The sequence below is a fragment of the Euprymna scolopes genome, chromosome 43, assembly GCF_053919585.1.
Source record: "Euprymna scolopes isolate OS-2025 chromosome 43, ASM5391958v1, whole genome shotgun sequence".
NCBI classification, from domain to species: Eukaryota; Metazoa; Mollusca; class Cephalopoda; order Sepiida; family Sepiolidae; genus Euprymna; species Euprymna scolopes.
In genome coordinates, this window is record NC_136524.1 from 780789 (window position 1) to 800637 (window position 19849).

The 19849-nt window shown below is 39.0% G+C and overlaps 1 protein-coding gene and 1 pseudogene across 1 annotated transcript in view; one reads left to right on the forward strand and one right to left on the reverse strand.

Moving 5' to 3' along the window:
* Positions 1-2863: 2863 nt before the first annotated feature.
* On the reverse strand, positions 2864-3083 carry LOC145268491 (U2 spliceosomal RNA; annotated as a pseudogene).
* Positions 3084-3652: 569 nt separating this feature from the next.
* Positions 3653-19849, forward strand: part of LOC145268435 (uncharacterized) — a 114374-nt gene continuing 98177 nt past the window's right edge. The window contains exons 1-2 of the mRNA XM_080123995.1: positions 3653-3846; positions 12383-12551. Of these exons, the coding sequence (XP_079980121.1) occupies positions 3738-3846; positions 12383-12551 (278 nt within the window). The 5' untranslated portion in view covers positions 3653-3737. The remainder of the gene's footprint in view (positions 3847-12382; positions 12552-19849) is intronic.

The following is a 19849-nucleotide window of genomic DNA, read 5'->3' on the forward strand; positions in this document are numbered from 1 at the left end:
TTATTTTTTACTTTATTAGAATATCTTGTTCTTTACTTTTCCAGGTTGAATTTCTTGTCCTTTACTTTTCCAGGTTTAATAAAATCTTAAGAATATTACTTTTCATGCACGCATTTTTCCATATAATCCATGATTTTTCCAGGCATTGCTATTGTATTAATATATAAATTTATAATATTTATTAATGATTGTCAAAAAAAATTAGCTCTCAAATACACATTTATGCAATATTTATCATTCAATCACAGTAGTTCCGAGCCAGGGTCTCTACCGAGACTGCGGTTCATGAATTCGTGATCTGTATAGAGCGTAAACTAACAAAAAAGAAGATGGCACTCGGTGTATTTTTAGATATCGTTGGAGCTTTTGACAACATACCCTTCAGTAGTATGTTCAAGTCGCTACGAGAACTCAATGTGCCACCAGTACTCATCCGATGGATTGAGTATATGGTGAGGAACAGAACAGTTCAAGTAGAACTACTGAGGGCAACTGTTAAAAGGGAAGTAGTTAAATGAAACCCTCAAAGTGGGATTTTATCACCTTTACTATGGAACTGTATGCTGAATTTTAATATCTTTTAAAGGAGTTTAAAAATAGCGGCCAATACAAGAAGTAAAAAACATTAACAGAAGAGACGTTGCGAGCCTATCCTTGTTTTATTGTTATTTCCATGTCAGATTCTCGTCTGAACTCCAATCTCTGGTCCCCCTCGCCAATCTTTCACGAAAAACACCTGTCTAGCTGAATCCACTGTGAAAAATTTCCCCCACTCTATATCTGTGCCTAAATCAAAACGCGGATTCCATGAACAAAGCTTCTTTCTTAGAACTGCACGCCTGTGGAACTCTGTTCCATCTGCCTGCTTCCCATCGGACTAGAACCTGGATGTCTTCAAGTCCAACGTTAACAAATTCCTAATGAACCGCCCCCTTAAGTAAACACTTCATCAAATCTCCTCACTAACGTAATGTACTTGCAATAACCCTTATCCTTGACACTTCAAAAGCATGTGGACCCGATCTTATCCCAGCTGTGCTATTAAAAAAGTGCTCAGCCGAAGTAGCTCCAGTTCTCGCCAAACTCTACAACAAATGCCTTAATGAAGCTTGCTTTCCAGGCTGTTGGAAAACTGCTTCTGTTGTACCTGTATTAAAGAATTCTGGCGAAAGGACTGACCCATTAAATTATCGCCCCATCAGCCTCCTCCCGCTTTTTGCCAAAATATTTGAGACCTTAATTAACCATGCTCTAGTCCATCATCTTACAGATGCTAAACTTCTGACTGACAAACAATATGGATTTAGACACGCCCGTTCCACACCAGACATCCTAACTGTGATCTCTGAACGTATATACCATTCACTGGACAAAGCGGGGGAGGGCAGAGCGGTAGCTGTATATATATCTAAGGCTTTTGACAGGGTATGGCATGAGGGTCTCCTCAGGAAAATTAGATCATACGGTATCACTGGTAGAATACTTAACATAATTAAATCCTTCTTAGATAAGAGAAAAATCCAGGTTGTCCTCGACGGTCGCACATCTAAACAATATGATATAAATGCGGGGGTGCCCCAGGGATCTATCCTTGGACCTCTATTGTTCCTGATATTCATAAATGACCTCCCCGACAAAATTGCCTCTGAGATGGGTATATATGCTGATGACACTACACTCTATGGCAAGCACGACAGGAAGACGAATGAACACATTTCTAAAGAAATGGCAGAAACACTAGAGGAAGACCTCCAATCTGTGGTGGAATGGGGAAAAAAGTGGTTGGTCGCGTTCAATGCTGCCAAGACCAAACTAGTTTCATTCAATAATTACAAGAAACCCTCTCTACCACCTATAGCAATGGCCAACGACTCTTTATCTGAGAGTACATCTTTCAAACTCCTTGGCCTAACGTTCACAGGAACATAAGTTGGAACAATTACATTGAAGGCATTGCCAGGGCCGCTGTAAGAAAGGCGGGCTCTCTCTACCGTGCTAGAAAACTACTAACACCCGAAAGTATCCTGTACCTCTATAAGGCCACCATTCGCCCATGTATGGAGTATTGCTGTCACATCTGGGCTGGTGCATCTGCTACTAGTCTCTCGCTCCTTGACAAGGTTCAAAAGAGAGTCGCAAACCTGATAGGCCTTGAACTGGCATCTAAGCTTCAGCCTCTGTCCCATCGACGAAATGTTGCATCCCTCTGCCTTTTCTACAAGTATTTTAATGGTGAATGCTCTGACGAACTGCAATCACTTGTGCCCCCACGACGCGAGCACCCTCGACAAACCCGACAGGCTGCTAAATCCCACCCCCACACTGTAGAGATCTCTAGATGTAAAAGATCTTTTTACTCCAATAGTTTCTTCCCCAGAACCGCTAGACTCTGGAATTCCATTCCAGGTCCCTGCTTCCCCAACTGTACTGACGTGCAGAAGTTCAAGTGTAACGTGAACCGACATCTTGCTGCCCAAATCCCTACATAGTACCGCAGTAGTTGTTGCCCCTGATAGTAGCCCCCTACACCAAAGTGGCAATTTGCCTTGTTTGGGGTGAAAATGTAATTAAAAAAAAAAAAAATATATATAAGACCTTGGTCAATTTAGGGGCAACACTTCATACCAATTGTCACTATCCAGCTCCCCTACTCCCCGGGGAGTTGGTCCCCATTTCTCCTTCACTCCTCACTTTAAAAATAGGCCTTGTGCCTAATTTGCTCAGTGTGGGAGCAAATAAATACCTCAAAGTGTAGTATCTGTTCTTCAGATGCTGCACTTCAATTTCTTGTTCTCTGTCAGTGGAGGGGGAAATCCTTCACGACTGAGACAATTTTTATTTTTGTTCCTTTTCTCCACGTTGAAAAACGACCCTGGGGAGGCATTGTACCAATTTACTATGCCTCCCCACGGGACAGAGTTAGCCACCAGGGTCGTTTTTTAATGTGGAGAAAAGGTACAAAAATAAAAATTGTCTCAGTCGTGAAGGATTTCTCCTCCACCGAAAGAGAACAAGAAAATGAAGTGCAGCATCTGAAGAACAGATACTACACTTTGATCTTGACCAAAAGGCCAAGAACTAAAAAAGATTTGTGTGCGCTTTTTTTCCCCTTTGCAACGTCAGTTCATTAACATTAAAAGAAACAACATTAAAATTTTTAGTAGTAATAAAATATACATTAATTAATTGATAATTATTTATAAGGCGATAAATTCAGCGAATACGTAAACTAAAGACGCTAGCTTTAATTTCCATTATAAGTGAAAAGACTTAAACCACTACGTTTTTCCGTAGTTTCGTATTACCTATTTTTTTAGTAAATTTAAATGTCAGCTAAAAACGTATAATATGGATGTTTTATTATTTAAAAGTAATATTTAATTATATACACTATACATTGATTAATAAATAAATAATTATTTATAAGGAGAAAAGTTCGGCGAATACGGACACTAAAAATGCTAGCTTTAATCTTTATTGGGAAAGAAAGGACTTGACCTAGTAAGGTTAACCGTAGTTTCGTATTTTCTATTTTTAGTAACTTTTTTGATTTTAATTTGAAACTCAAACTATTCGGAAGTTTTACAATTTATAAATATCGCTTTATCTTTATAAAATAAAATTATTTTGTTTTGTAAAGAAGTTTTATTTTGTTTTAGTGAAGTACGCAAAATAAAGATGCTAGCTTTCACTTCGTTATGCAATGAACGACATTTTCATTGAAATGAACATTAAAAATGGCTCATCGGCCCATCGACCAAAACAATGATGATTCGGGCCGGATTTCTGACGATCCTTCCAGGATTTCCAGTGGATCAAGTAGCCGGATGTCTCCTACTGGAACCCGTGAGTCTAATTTTCAATAATAGAAATAGTTTGAATACTATAGTTAAACAAAAAAACTACTGTTTTTAATGACGGAATCGCTTTAAGTACAAAATTATCTATGTATTATTAAATAATTCCGTTTGTAATGCAAATTTAGGATAAAAAATAAACAGCTTTTTGTGCTAAATAAAAAGGGGGCAAGTGTCAAGATCGGCGACATATCCAATTTTCAAACATAAGCCAGCAGCAAACGGTGTTCAATAAGATCCAATTCCTGATATCAAGAACTTGGGTCGCGCATTCTTCTGGTTTGCCAAGTCTGTTTTTCTTTTTTAAATTAATTTTTCTTTATACATTTGTTTAATAAGCTGTGTGGTGAAAGTAGAAAATCGCTAACGGATGTTAAGAATGGCTTTCGAAAGAATAACGGGGTTTGTATTACTGTACACATAGATTCGAAAAAGTTGTCAAAAAACAAATATATAACAAATAAATGTTACCAAAGGCAAGATAAGTAACTTTTCTACCAAACTGGATAAGTTTTTAGTGTTTTTATTCAATGTAACATGTTTATTCAGCTCGAAAAGCATACAGTGTTTATCGATGTATTGGAAAATTCAAGATGGCGCCTCATTCCCTCTTTAACACGGTAAGTTTGGGAAAAGGTGATATAAATAAAAAACTAGACAAAATACTCTTAAAAACCCGCCGAATATATGTCAACCTATGTCACGATAACATATATTGAGCGAGTTTTCAACAGTATTTTATCCAGTTTTTTTATTTATAACACCTTTTCCCAAACTTACCGTGTTAAAGAGAGAGTCAGACGCCATCTTGAATTTTCCAATACATCGGTAAACACGTTATGGTTTTCGAGCTGAATAAACATGTTACATTGAATAAAAACACGAAAAATATATCCAGTTTGGTAGAAAAGTAACTTATCTTGCCTTTGATAACATTTATTTGTTATATATTTGTTTTTTGACAACTTTTTCGAATCTATGAGTACAGTAATACAAACCCGTTTTTAGTGTTTTTATTCAATGTAACATATTTATTCAGCTCGAAAAACATACTCTGTTTACCGATGTATTGGAAAGTTAAAAATGGCGCCTGACTCTTTCTTTGACACGGTAAGTTTGAGAAAAGGAGTTAAAAAATAAAAACTATACAAAATACTGTTAAAAACCCCACCGAATATATGTCAGCCTATGTCACGGTAACATATATAGAGTGAGTTTCTAACAGTATTTTGTCTAGTTTTTTATTTTTAACTCCTTTTACGAAACTTACCGTGAGAAAGAGAGATTCGGACGCCATTTTTAACTTTCCAATACATCGGTTAACACAGTATGTTTTTCGAGCTGAATAAACATGTTAAATTAAATAAAAACACTAAAAAAGTATACAGTTTGGTACAGAAGTAACGTATCTTGCCTTTGATAACATTTATTTGTTATATATTTGTTTTTTGACAACTTTTTCGAATCTATCTGTGCAGTAATACAAACCCGAATATAACGTTTATTATTTCAGCACGGTCCGTAAACTGTGGAAGTGGTCATTTGTTAGGATAACTAACGGATTCTCCCTCTCCCCCATATTAAGAATGGCTTTTTTTCCGTAATCATAACGTTTATTATTTCAGAACGTAATGAATCGTAAAACTGCAGAAGTGGTTCTTTTTTTTTTATTAAATTTGTTAGGTGAAAGTATACCACAATCTTAGACGAATTATTATCCTCACCATTATTATTATCATTATTGTCATTATCATCATCATCATCATCATCACTGTAATCATTACTATTATCATTAATATTATTGTTATTGCTATTATTATTATTATCATCAGAATTATTATGTGAGACCAAGGCTGATTATGTGAAATGTATGGATAGAGAAAGGGCAGAGAGAATCAATCAACCATCTCAGCAAAAATAACCTTCTTAGTGACACACAATATTCCAACGTAATAGATGTATGGAAACTAAAGCCGCTTTCAGGATTGCCAGCAACCATTGTAAGAAAGTAATAAAGAATGATGACACCACACTCTATAGCAGGCACGACAGGAAAACAAATGAACATATATCTAAAGTAATGGCAGAAACACTAGAGGATGACCTCCAATCAGTAGTGGAATGGGAACAAAAATGGATGGTAACGTTCAATGCCACCAAGACAAAACTGGTTTCATTCAATAATTACAAGAAACCTTCTCTACCACCTATAGCAATGGCCAACAACTCTTTAGCTGAGAGTACGTCTTTCAAGCTCCTTGGCCTAACGTTCACAGGAAACATGAGTTGGAACAATTACATCGAGGGCATTGCCAGGGCCAGTGTGAGGAAGGTGGGCTCTCTCTACCGTGCTAGAAAACTTCTAACACCCGAAAGTATCCTGTACCTCTATAAGGCCACTATTCGCCCATGTATGGAGTATTGCTGTCATATTTGGGCCGGTGCATCGGCTACTAGTCTCTCGCTCCTTGACAGGGTTCAAAAGAGAGTCGCAAATCTGATAGGCCCTAAACTGGCATCTAAACTTCAGCCTCTGTCCCATCGTCGAAACGTTGCATCCCTCTGCCTGTTCTACAAGTATTATAATGGTGAATGCTCTGAAGAACTGCAATCACTTGTGCCCCCACGACGTGAACACCCTCGACAGACCCGACAAGCTACAAAATCCCACCCCCACACTGTAGAGATCCGTAGATGTAAAAGATCTTTCTACTCCAGTAGTTTCTTCCCCAGAACTGCTAGACTTTGGAATTCCATTCCAGGTCACTACTTCCCCAACTGTACTGACATGCAGAAGTTCAAGTGCAACGTGAACCAACATCTCGCTGCCCTAATCCCTACATAGTACCCCAGTAGATGTTTCCCCTGATAGTAGCCCCCTACATTAAAGTGGCAATGTGCCTTGTTTGGGGTGAAAATGTAATAAAAAAAAAAAAAAAAAAAATGCAAGATGGTTGTATGCTCAATCTGTTAAGTCCAAAGTAGCTGAGCAGCGGCTTGGTTCCCACCAGTTTTGGCAAATAGCAAACAGAATCCTGAGCAGCTCCACCCCAACTATTATCAATGGACCTGAGGTAATCTTATCAGCATCAGACAAGGCCAAACTCTTTGTCAAGAACTTTGCAGCTAATTCTACCCTTTGCGATCAAGGTCGCTAACCCCCAATATTTCCTCCTGTATCAGAAAACACGCTATGTCATATACGTATATCTGTACATAATGTTGCCAAGCTAATCAAAAACCTTGATTCCAGTAAAGCAACTGGCCCTGATGGTATTCCAATTATAGTACTCAAAAAACTTCGACCTGAACTACCACCCATACTTACAAAACTGTTTAAACGTTGTCTTAAGGAGAATAGTTTCCCATCTCCCTGGAAAATTTCATCAGTATGCCCTGTATTTAAGAATTCAGGTGATCGCTCATCACCCTCTCAGTACAGGCCAATAAGTCTCCTGTGCGTCATGAGTAAGTTGCTGGAATCTGTGTTAAATACAGAAGTAATGAACCATCTCAACAAAAATAACCTTCTTAGTGACACAATATGGTTTCCGTTCTGCTAGATCTACAGCAGATGTGCTTACAGTTATGTCTCATAGGATTTCTTAAATACAGGGCATACAGATGAAATTTTCCAGGGAGATGGGAAACTATTCTCCTTAAGACAACGTTTAAACAGTTTTGTAAGTATGGGCGCTAGTTCAGGTTGAAGTTTTTTGAGTACTATAATTGGAATACCATCAGGGCCAGTTGCTTTACTGGAATCAAGGTTTTTGATTAGCTTGGCAACATTACGTACAGATATACGTATATGACATAGCGTGTTTTCTGATACAGGAGGAAATATTGAGGGTTAGCGACCGTGATCGCAAAGGGTAGAATTAGCTGCAAAGTTCTTGACAAAGAGTTTGGCTTTGTCTGATGCTGACGAGATTTCCTCAGGTCCATTGATAATAGTTGGGGTGGAGCACACGCTTCTGTTCAGGATTCTGTTTGCTATTTGCCAAAACTGGTGGGAACTAAGCCGCTGCTCAGCTACTTTGGACTTAACAGATTGAGCATACAACTCTCTTGCGTTCTTTATTACTTTCTATGAATGGTTGCTGGCAGTCCTGAAAGCGGATTTAGTTTCCATACATCTATTACGTTTGAATATTGTGTGTCACTAAGAAGGTTATTTCTGCTGAGATGCCCTTTCTCTATCCATACATTTCACATAATCAGCCTTGATCTCACATAATAATTCTGATGATAATAATAATAATAATAGCAATAACAATAATATTAATGATAATAGTAATGATTACAGTGATGATGATGATGATGATGATAATGACAATAATAATAATGGTGATGATAATAATTCGTCTAAGAATATGGTATACTTTCACCTAACAAATTTAATAAAAAAAAAAGAACCACTTCTGCAGTTTTACGATTCATTACGTTCTGAATAATAAACGTTATGATTACAGACAAAAAAGCCATTCTTAATATAGGGGAGAGGGAGAATCCGTTAGTTATCCTAACAAATGACCACTTCCGCAGTTTACGGACCGTGCTGAAATAATAAACGTTATATTCGGGTTTGTATTACTGCACACACAGATTCGAAAAAGTTGTCAAAAAACAAATATATAACAAATAAATGTTATCAAAGGCAAGATACGTTACTTCTGTACCAAACTGTATACTTTTTTTAGTGTTTTTATTTAATTTAACATGTTTATTCAGCTCGAAAAACATACTGTGTTTACCGATGTATTGGAAAGTTAAAAATGGCGTCCGAATCTCCCTTTCACACGGTAAGTTTGGGAAAAGGAGTTAAAAATAAAAACTAGACAAAATATTGTTAGAAACTCACTCTATATATGTTACCGTGACATAGGCTGACATATATTCGGTGGGGTTTTTAACAGTATTTTGTATAGTTTTTATTTTTTAACCCCTTTTCTCAAACTTACCGTGTCAAAGAAAGAGTCTGCCGCCATTTTGAATTTTCCAATACATCGGTAAACACAGTATGTTTTTCGAGCTGAATAAATATGTTACATTAAATAAAAACACTAAAAACGGGATTTGTATTACTGTACACAGATTCGAAAAAGTTGTCAAACAAAACAAATATATAACAAATAAATGTTATCAAAGGCAAGATAAGTTACTTTTCTACCAAACTGGATATATTTTTTGTGTTTTTATTCAATGTAACATGTTTATTCAGCTCGAAAACCATAACGTGTTTACCGATGTATTGGAAAATTCAAGATGGCGTCTGACTCTCTCTTTAACACGGTAAGTTTGGGAAAAGGTGTTATAAATAAAAAACTGGATAAAATACTGTTAAAAACTCGCTCAATATATGTTACCATGACATAGGTTGACATATATTCGGCGGGTTTTTAATAGTATTTTGTCTAGTTTTTTTATTTATAACTCCTTTTCCCAAACTTACCGTGTTAAAGAGGGAGTGAGACGCCATCTTGAATTGTCCAATACATCGATAAACACTGTATGTTTTTCGAGCTGAATAAACATGGTACATTAAATAAAAACACTAAAAACTTATCCAGTTTGGTAGAAAAGTAACTTATCTTGCCTTTGGTAAATTTTATTTATTATATATTTGTTTTTTTGACAACTTTTTGGTGATGATAATAATTGTGGATATGAGATGTGTATGTCAAGACATTTTATAACACAGATATATAATAACAATTCACTTTACCTTTTGCTGGAATCACAACACAAAGACGACGCTTACAAAAACACATGATGGGTTTATTTCTTCTCACGACCGGCCGTGGTTTTCATCATCAAGAATTCAAACCTTCACATATTAAGTTTCAAAGTGACCGTCCCGCTTCTAGACGTTCGAATTCCAAACTGCAGACTATCATCTGTCGTTCTCAAACTCCCTCAGAGTTTCTCCAGTTTCTCCTTTCTTAACTCTCAAGTTTTTCTAACTATCTCTAGAACTTTCTATTTTCCCTGACGTTATACACATGTTAAAACATGCGCCTTCTTTCACGTGTTCTGGACATGTGTGTCCAGAACTTTTCCTTTTTTTTTACAAAAGGAATTTTAACCTATACTCAGTAACCTATATTTCCAATATGTTAAAACATGTTTATTAAATTATCTTGTAGCTGCATTCTTGCAATTGAATTTTCATAACAAAATTGACAGTGCACATTCTTTTCTTGAAACTAAGCTGTTTTACATTCCATTTTCTAATTCTCACACGTAATCTATTTCTAAACCTAAATTACGAGGTTCGAATTTCGTCTATTGCTATATCATCTTCAAGCTTCTGTCTTTACATCATCAACATTCTGATCCACATCTGGCATCAATTGAAATGAATGGCTCTCGTCTTCAGGAAGCCTCAAGTTTTGACAAGCTTCTGGGCTTGACCTTTACTCCTGATCTTAAATGGAACACGTACATCAAATCTGTTGCCAAGGCCGCTGGAAAAATGGTGGGATCTTTCTATCGATCCGGTAGATATCTCACTGCTGATGCTATTCTCTATCTATATAAGAGCCAGGTACGTCTAAGGATGGAATACTGTTGCCACATCTGGGCAGGAGCTGCTAGAAAGGACTTGTCCTGCCTTGATAGAGTTCAAAATAGACTTCATAGCCTCGTAGGAGATGTCCTTTTCTCTTCCTTGCGACCTCTATCTCACAGAAGAGATGTTGCGAGTTTGTCTCTGATGTATCGTTATTTTCATGGAAAGTGTTCAACTGAGCTTCAATCTATGGTCCCCCCTCGCCAAACTTTCACAAGAAACACTCGTCTAGCTGTAAACACTATCAATAATTCCCCCCACTCTTTATCTGTGCCTAAACCTTGAGAATATCTATATATATAAAAGGCAAAATGTGTGTGACCATTTCGCGTACGTCTTCAAAAGGCTTTTCTCGCACACGCTCCCGGGGTCACTACTATCGCTTAAAACTGTGTATATAGGTCCTATATAATAATATCTATGAATTAGGAAAGCGCGTAGCGTATAGATTTATTTATGTCGATTTTTACAAAATTATTGCTATTTTGGCTTGTCGCGTGTTGATTGGGCTTTTTAGTATGAATAAAGTGAAACTAACTGAGCTTCAGTCTATGGTCCCCCCTCGCCAAACTTTCACAAGAAACACTCGTCTAGCTGTAAACACTATCAATAATTCCCCCCACTCTTTATCTGTGCCTAAACCTAAACGTAGATTCCATGAACAAAGCTTCTTTCTTAGAACTGCACGCCTGTGGAATTGTCTTCCGTTTTCCTGCTTTCCGGCTGACTACAATATGGTTGTGTTCAAGTCTAACGTAAATAAGTTCTTGATGAGCCGTTCCATATAAGTTATCAACTTTACCAAATTTTCATTACTAATGATTACTATATTGTCCAATGTCTACTGTACACTCTTCAACCCTTATCCTTGAGTGGCCTCTTGACCTTGATAAGTGGTGATGCCAATGTAAAAAAAAAAAAATATCCCCAGTCGTACAAAATAGGAAAAATGAATTGAGTTGAGGAAGAAACGGACAACATTTTTTAAATGGCATCAATTGTGATGGATGGCTCTCGTCTGGGTGAGGCCCCGTGTTTTGACAAGCTTCTGGGTTTGACCTTTACTCCTGATCTGAAATGGAACACGTACATCAAGTCTGTTGCCAAGGTCGCTGGAAAGATGGTGGGATCCTTCTACCGCTCCAGAATATCTCACTACTGATGCAATTCTCTATCTATATAAAAGCCAAGTACGTCCAAGGATGGAATGCTGTTGCCATATCTGGGTAGGAGCTGCTAAAAACAGCCTATCCTGCCTTGACAGAGTACAAAATAGACTTCGTGGCTTAGTGGGGGATGCCCTTTTCTCTACCCTGCAACCTCTCTCCCACAGAAGAGACGTTGCGAGCCTATCCTTGTTTTATCGTTATTTCCATGGCAGGTGCTCGTCTGAACTCCAATCTCTGGTACCCCCCCCTCGCCAATCTTTCACAAAAAACACCCGTCTAGATGAATCCACTGTGAAAAATTTCCCCCACTCTATATCTGTGCCTAAATCAAAACACGGATTCCATGAACAAAGCTTCTTTCTTAGAACTGCACGCCTGTGGAACTCTGTTCCGTCTGCCTGCTTCCCTCCGGACTACAACTCGGATGTGTTCAAGTCCAATGTTAACAAATTCCTAATGAACCGCCCCTTAAGTAAACACATCATCAAATCTCCACACTAATGTAATGTACTTGCAATGACCCTTATCCCAGAGTGGCTTCCGGGCCTTGATAAGTGGTGATCACTGTGTAAAAAAAAAAAAAAAAAATTACTACCTGATGAAGACCAGAAGAATAGTTGACGGAAACGTTGTGAAACAACAACTAAGCATAATAGTTTGCGATAAATAAATTAATAAATCCGTAGCGTTGTTTTCCTTAAGGTGACAACTTTTATTGCACCACCCTATGAATTGATTTCTGATTTGTGTTTTTTTTTTTTTTTTTTTTTTTTTTTTTCCAGCAGCAGATACGAAGAGTGAAGGAAAACGGAAAAAGTTCCGACCGCTCGACGCGGTCCGTAAATTGTTTAAACGCCGACCAAAATTAAAGGAGATCGACTCTGCCCGTGCGAGATCAACAAGTGCACTCTACGGGCACGCGTCTGGCGATGGAGAGGATGACGAAGGCGGGTAAGTAGAAAGATAAAAACTGATTTTTTTTTTTTTTTTTTTTTTTGACATTTCACCTCACAGGGTCACTTATTTTTTGAGGGGCAACTACCATATATACTTCCGTATGCTGAGAATAATGTGTAACCCGATAGGGCCGGGAGGACCTTGCTAGTCGATTGGAAGACAGCCTTTCTCCTGGGTAGTTCCTTTAACACGAATTCAGGAGATTTCGCATGGTTGTATCTAATGATGGTTGGTTGGTTGGTTGTTTGTATGCACCCCCCCTATACCATAGTATACTACGTTGAAGACTCTCAATCACGCTTACTTCACACTAAAGCTAGAGTATGACATAGGGGGGTGCATACAGGCGTGGCCCCGTGTATGGCAATAGGGCGGTGCATATATAAGGCTAAGGCTATGGCATATATAAATTGTTTGTAGATATAAGGCAAAGGCAGGGGCATGAATTATTTGTTTTAGTATTGTGACATTTGACAAGGAAGGGTTAATTTGTTTTTATATTAAAAGATTACGTGTCCAAACGTGTGCAACGCAATAAAAATACGATAGGCTATATAAGATGTCAACCCTTTTTTTTTTTTTTTACACAGTGATCACCACTTATCAAGGCCCGGAAGCCACTCAGGGTTAAGGGTTATTGCAAGTACATTAAGTTAGTGAGGAGATTTGCTGAAGTGTTTACTTAAGGGGGCGGTTCATTAGGAATTTGTTAACATTGGACTTGAACACATCCAAGTTGTAGTCCGGAGGGAAGCAGGCAGACGGAACAGAGTTCCACAGGCGTGCAGTTCTAAGAAAGAAGCTTTGTTCATGGAATCCGCGTTTTGATTTAGGCACAGATATAGAGTGGAGGAAATTTTTCACAGTGGATTCAGCTAGACGGGTGTTTTTCGTGAAAGATTGGCGAGGGGGGACCAGAGATTGGAGTTCAGACGAGCACCTGCCATGGAAATAACGATAAAACAAGGATAGGCTCGCAACGTCTCTTCTGTGGGAGAGAGGTTGCAGGGTAGAGAAAAGGGCATCCCCCACTAAGCCACGAAGTCTATTTTGTACTCTGTCAAGGCATGATAGGCTGTTTTTAGCAGCTCCTGCCCAGATATGGCAACAGTATTCCATCCTTGGACGTACTTGGCTTTTATATAGATAGAGAACTGCATCAGTAGTGAGATATCTTCTGGAGCAGTAGAAGGATCCCACCATCTTTCCAGCGACCTTGGCAACAGACTTGATGTAGGTGTTCCATTTCAGATCAGGAGTAAAGGTCAACCCCAGAAGCTTGTCAAAACACGGAGCCTCACCCAGACGAAAGCCATCCATCACAATTGATGCCAGCTGGGGATCAGAGCGTTGATGATGTAAGGATAGGAGTTTGGTTTTGGATGCATTAAAGGTAACCAGCCACATCTTCCCCCACTGAACCACGTGCTCGAGATCAGAGGAGAGAGAATCAGAGAGAACTTTGTCATTTACGGCCTTTGATGTGTTGCCGTAGATGGTTGTGTCATCAGCATAGATGTCAACGAATGATTTAAGTATGTGTTTAGGGAGGTCATTGATGTAGATCAGGAAGAGAGTTGGGCCCAGGATTGACCCCTGGGGGACTCCAGCATTTATATTGCAGGCCTCCGATTTTTGTCCATCAACCACTACTCTTATCAGCCTATCGGGTTATTTAATGCCGAATCCAGTGATTTTGAAGAAAATTTTTTTTTAATAGAATATATTTGTTGTTTTGAAGTCGGTTTCTATTTAACCCATAGTTGGGACCCTAACAGGTACTACCACTCCGAGTCAGAGTGGACCTGGGAGCAATGGTAATTAAAGGGTGGCTCCGCACTCCCCAAAGCCCACAAGCTCGGGCCTCACCACTGGATATAGTTTAAGGTCATGTCCAGGACCCCCGTTGAGGGACTTTTACCCTCTGCAGGTGGGGGGAGCAGTCGGCATATTCTAATGCCCCACCAACAGGGCTCTAATGATGGAAATGATGGTAATGGTTATGATTATGGAAGGGAAGAAGGTGTTTTAAACAGACAATCAAAATGATCCCCTCCCAGCCCTCAGAAGATGAATAATCTTTAAGTGAAGGATCCTGATCAACAAACAATATGGATTCAGGCAACCCGTTCAACAGCAGATATCTTAACTAGTTTCTGAACGTATATACCGTTCACTGAACAAAACAGGGGAGGGTAGCCCTTGATATATCTAAAGGATGGAATACTGTTGCCATATCTGGGCAGGAGCTGCAAAAAACAGCCTATCCTGCCTTGACAGAGTACAAAATAGACTTCGTGGCTTAGTGAGGGATGCCCTTTTCTCTACCCTGCAACCTCTCTCCCACAAGCCCAATGAGACAAGCTACTAAGTCTCATCCCTTTACAGTAGAGATCCCTAGGTGCAAGAAAGCCTTTTACTCCAATAGTTTCTTCCCCAGAACTGCGGGTCTTTGGAACTCCCTTCCGGGATTCTGCTTTCCCAACTGCAATGATATGCAGAAGTTCAAGTGTAATGTTAACAAACATCTTTCTACTCATCTCCCTTCATAATGACCCCGCTAATTAAGTCCCTAATAGTAGCCCCCTGCTTCAAAGTGGCACTGTGCCTTGTTTGGGGTGAAAATTGGATAAAAAAAAAATTTAAAAAAAAAAAAAGGTGCAAGAAAGCCTTTTACTCCAATAGTTTCTTCCCCAGAACTGCAAGTCTTCCGGGATTCTGCTTTCCCAATTGTACTGGCATGCAGAAGTGTAATGTGAACAAACATCTTTCTACTCATCTCCCTTCATAATGCCCCCGCAAATTTTGTTCCCGATTGTAGCCCCCTACTTCAAAGACTGTAAATGACAAAGTTCTCTCTCATTCTCTCTCCTCTGATCTCGAGCGCGTGGTTCAGTGAGGGAAGGCGGGGCTGGTTACCTTTAATGCATCTAAAACCAAACTCCTATCTTTACATCATCAACGCTCTGATCCCCATCTGGCATCAATTGAAATGGATGGCTCTCGTCTAGGAGAAGCCCCATGTTTTGACAAGCTTCTGGATTTGTCCTTTACTCCTGATGTAAAATGGAACACGTACATCAAGTCTGTTGCCAAGGTCGCTGGAAAGATGGTGGGATCCTTCTACCGCTCCAGAAGATATCTCACTACTGATGCAATTCTCTATCTATATAAAAGCCAAGTACGTCCAAGGATGGAATACTGTTGCCATATCTGGGCAGGAGCGACCAAAAACAGCCTATCCTGCCTTGACAGAGTACGTGGCTTAGTGGGGAATGCCCTTTTCTCTACCCTGCAACCTCTCTCCCACAGAAGAGACGTTGCGAGCCTATCCTTGTTTTATCATTATTTCCATGGCAGGTGCTCGTCTGAACTCCAATCTCTGGTCCCCCCTCACCAATCTTTCACGAAAAGCACCCGTCTAGCTGAATCCACTGTGAAAAATTTCCCCCACTCTATATATAAGTGAAGGATCCTGATCAACAAACAATATGGATTCAGGCAACCCGTTCAACAGCAGATATCTTAACTAGTTTCTGAACGTATATACAGTTCACTGAACAAAACAGGGGAGGGTAGCCCTTGATATATCTAAAGGATGGAATACTGTTGCCATATCTGGGCAGGAGCGGCCAAAAACAGCCTATCATGCCTTGACAGAGTACAAAATAGACTTCGTGGCTTAGTGGGGGATGCCCTTTTCTCTACCCTGCAACCTCTCTCCCACAGAAGAGACGTTGCGAGCCTATCCTTGTTTTATCGTTATTTCCATGGCAGGTGCTCGTCTGAACTCCAATCTCTGGTCCCCCCTCACCAATCTTTCACGAAAAACAGCCATCTAGCTGAATCCACTGTGAAAAACGCCTATGTAAAAAAAAAAAATAAAAATAAAAAAAATAAAATAAAAAATACATGTTTTTAAAAGATCTGAACGCAGTTAATATTCTTTCTGGATGGATGAAATTAAGAAAAACAAAAACACCAGCACAAAATATTTTTTTAATTTTTTACCGAAATCTTTTGCATTTAACGAAAAATTGGTGTTTCAGGGTACTCTTTGTGACAAGGAAAGTTAATTCTTCGGGTTCTTAACGGTTTCAAGATGCGGATTGTTTTTTTTTTAATTTGGGTTCCTTCAGATGGTTTACCCAGTCAAAGATAGAAAGAACTTTTCCATTTAGGCCTTTTAGAAGATCAGCTTTTGGGCGTTAGCGTACGGTCCAAGTCTTTTCTATCTGCCAAACCAATGGTTTTATAAGATTTTTAAATTTTTAATCTCTATACTTACAAAACTATTTAAGCGCTGCCTTAAGGAGAAGTGCTTTCCGACCCCCTGAAAGACCTCATCAGTTTGCCCTGTATTTAAGAATTCAGGTGATAAGTCATCTCCCTCTCAGTACAGACCAATAAGTCTCCTCTGTGTTATGAGTAAGTTGCTGGAATCAACATTAAACAGAGAAATAGTCAACCACCTCAGCAGGAATAACCTTCTTAGTGACACACAATATGGTTTCCGCTCTGCAAGATCTACCGCAGATGTGCTGACGGTTATATCCCACAGGATTAGTGAATCTCTTGACAAAGGCTTCCTTTCTAGGGCAATTGCTCTTGACATATCAAAGGCCTTCGACAAGGTATGGCATAAGGGTCTACTTCACAAGATTTCCAGCTACGGTATAACTGGAAATGTTTTCTCAATCATTAAATAATTTCTCTCCGATAGGCTTATAAGAGTAGTGGTAGATGGACAAAAATCGGAGGCCTGCAATATAAATCTGCCAAACCAATGGTTTTATAAGATTTTTAATCTCTAAGCAGTATTACTATTTCTGCAGCCCCTGTTCCATCTATGCGCCCCTTTTACAAGTATTTTAATGGAATGTGCTCTAATGAGCTCATAGCACTTGTACCGCATCTTAGCCCCAACTAATTCGACAAGCAGCAAAATCACACCCCTTCATTATAAGGATCCTGAGATACCGAAAAGCGTTACACTCTAATAGTTTCTTCACTAGGGCTGCTAGACTTTGGAATTCTCCCCCCGGTCTCCTGCTTCTTCGAATGTACTAATCAAGGAGATTTTTAATAACGTCAGATAGTCGTTAGTATCTTTATCTGTGCCTAAACCTAAACATAGATTCTATGATCGAAGCTTCTTTCTTAAAACTTTTTTTTTTTTTTTTTATTACATTTTCACCCCAAACAAGGCAAATTGCCACTTTGGTGTAGGGGGCTACTATCAGGGGAAACAACTACTGGGGTACTATGTAGGGATTTGGGCAGCAAGGTGTCGGTTCACATTACACTTGAACTTCTGCACGTCAGTACTGTTGGGGAAGCAGCGACCTGGAATGGAATTCCAGAGTCTTGCGGTTCTGGGGAAGAAACTATTGGAGTAAAAATATCTTTTACATCTAGGGATCTCTACAGTGTGGGGGTGGGATCTAGTAGCCTGTCGGGTTTGTCGAGGGTGCTCGCGTCGTGGGGGCACAAGTGATTGCAGTTCGTCAGAGCATTCACCACTAAAATACTTGTAGAAAAGGCAGAGGGATGCAACATGTCGTCGATGGGACAGAGGCTGAAGCTTAGATGCCAGTTCAGGGCCTATCAGGTTTGCGACTCTCTTTTGAACCTTGTCAAGGAGCGAGAGACTAGTAGCAGATGCACCAGCCCAGATGTGGCAGCAATACTCCATACATGGGTGAATGGTGGCCTTATAGAGGTACAGGATACTTTCGGGTGTTAGTAGTTTTCTAGCACGGTAGAGAGAGCCCACCTTTCTTGCAGCGGCCCTGGCAATGCCTTCAATGTAATTGTTCCAACTCATGTTTCCTGTGAACGTTAGGCCAAGGAGTTTGAAAGATGGACTCTCAGATAAAGAGTCGTTAGCCATTGCTATGGGTGGTAGAGAGGGTTTTTTGTAATTATTGAATGAAACTAGTTTAGTCTTGGCAGCATTGAACGCGACCAACCACTTTTGTCCCCATTCCACTACAGATTGGAGGTCTTCCTCTAGTGTTTCTGCCATTTCTTTAGAAATGTGTTCATTCGTCTTCCTGTCGTTTCTGCCATAGAGTGTAGTGTCATCAGCATATATACCCATCTCAGAGGCAATGTTGTCGGGGAGGTCATTTATGAATATCAGGAACAATAGAGGTCCAAGGATAGAACCCTGGGGCACTCCCGCATTTATATCATATTGTTTAGATGTGCGACCGTCGAGGACTACCTGGATTTTTCTCTTATCTAAGAAGGATTTAATTATGTTAAGTATTCTACCAGTGATACCGTATGATCTGATTTTACTGAGGAGACCCTCATGCCATACCCTGTCAAAAGCCTTAGATATATCTAGAGCTACCGCTCTGCCTTCCCCCGCTTTGTCCAGTGAATGGTATATACGTTCAGAGATCACAGTGAGGATGTCTGCTGTGGAACGGGCTTGTCTAAATCCAAAACTGCACGCCTGTGGAATTGTCTTCCGTTTTCCTGCTTTCCAGCTGTCTATAATATGGTTGTCTTCAAGTCCAACGTGAACAAGTTTCTGATGAGCCGTTCCACTTGAGTTAACAAATTTACCGAACTTCCATTACTATATTGTCCTTATGACTACTCTACACTCTTTAACCCTTATCCTTAAGTGGCCTATTGGCCTTGATATGTGGTGTCGCCTATGTAAAAAAAAAATATATATATATATATATATATATATTTGTTTATTGTTATATAAACATACTCACATCCCGCTGCTACAAATAGCCACTTGTTTCAATCTGTTGTTTGATTGAAACAAGTGGCTATTTGTAGCAGCGGGATGTGAGTATGTTTATATAACAATAAACAAGTATTATCAGCTCTTTTTATTGAGCACTATCCTACAACCTCGTTGAATTCATTAGTCCATTACTTTTGAATATAAAAAAACCTGAGTATATATATATATATATATATATATATATATATATATATATATATATATATATATATATATATATATTATATGTTTTTAAAAGATATGAACGCAGTTAATATTCTTTCTGGATGGATGAAATTAAGAAAAACAAAAAACCAGCACAAAATATTTTTTAATTTTTTTCATCGGTAAAGTGTGACGCTATTCCAGTTCTGAAACGGAAAAAACATTGAAAATTCAAAAAGGAGGCGAGCTTGCGCTGTTAAAGGGAGGGAGATTGTTAATAACGTCAGATAGTCGTTAATATGTTTTTAAAAGATGTGAATGCAGTTTATATTCTTTCTGGAAAGAATATCTATATATATAAAAGGCAAAATGT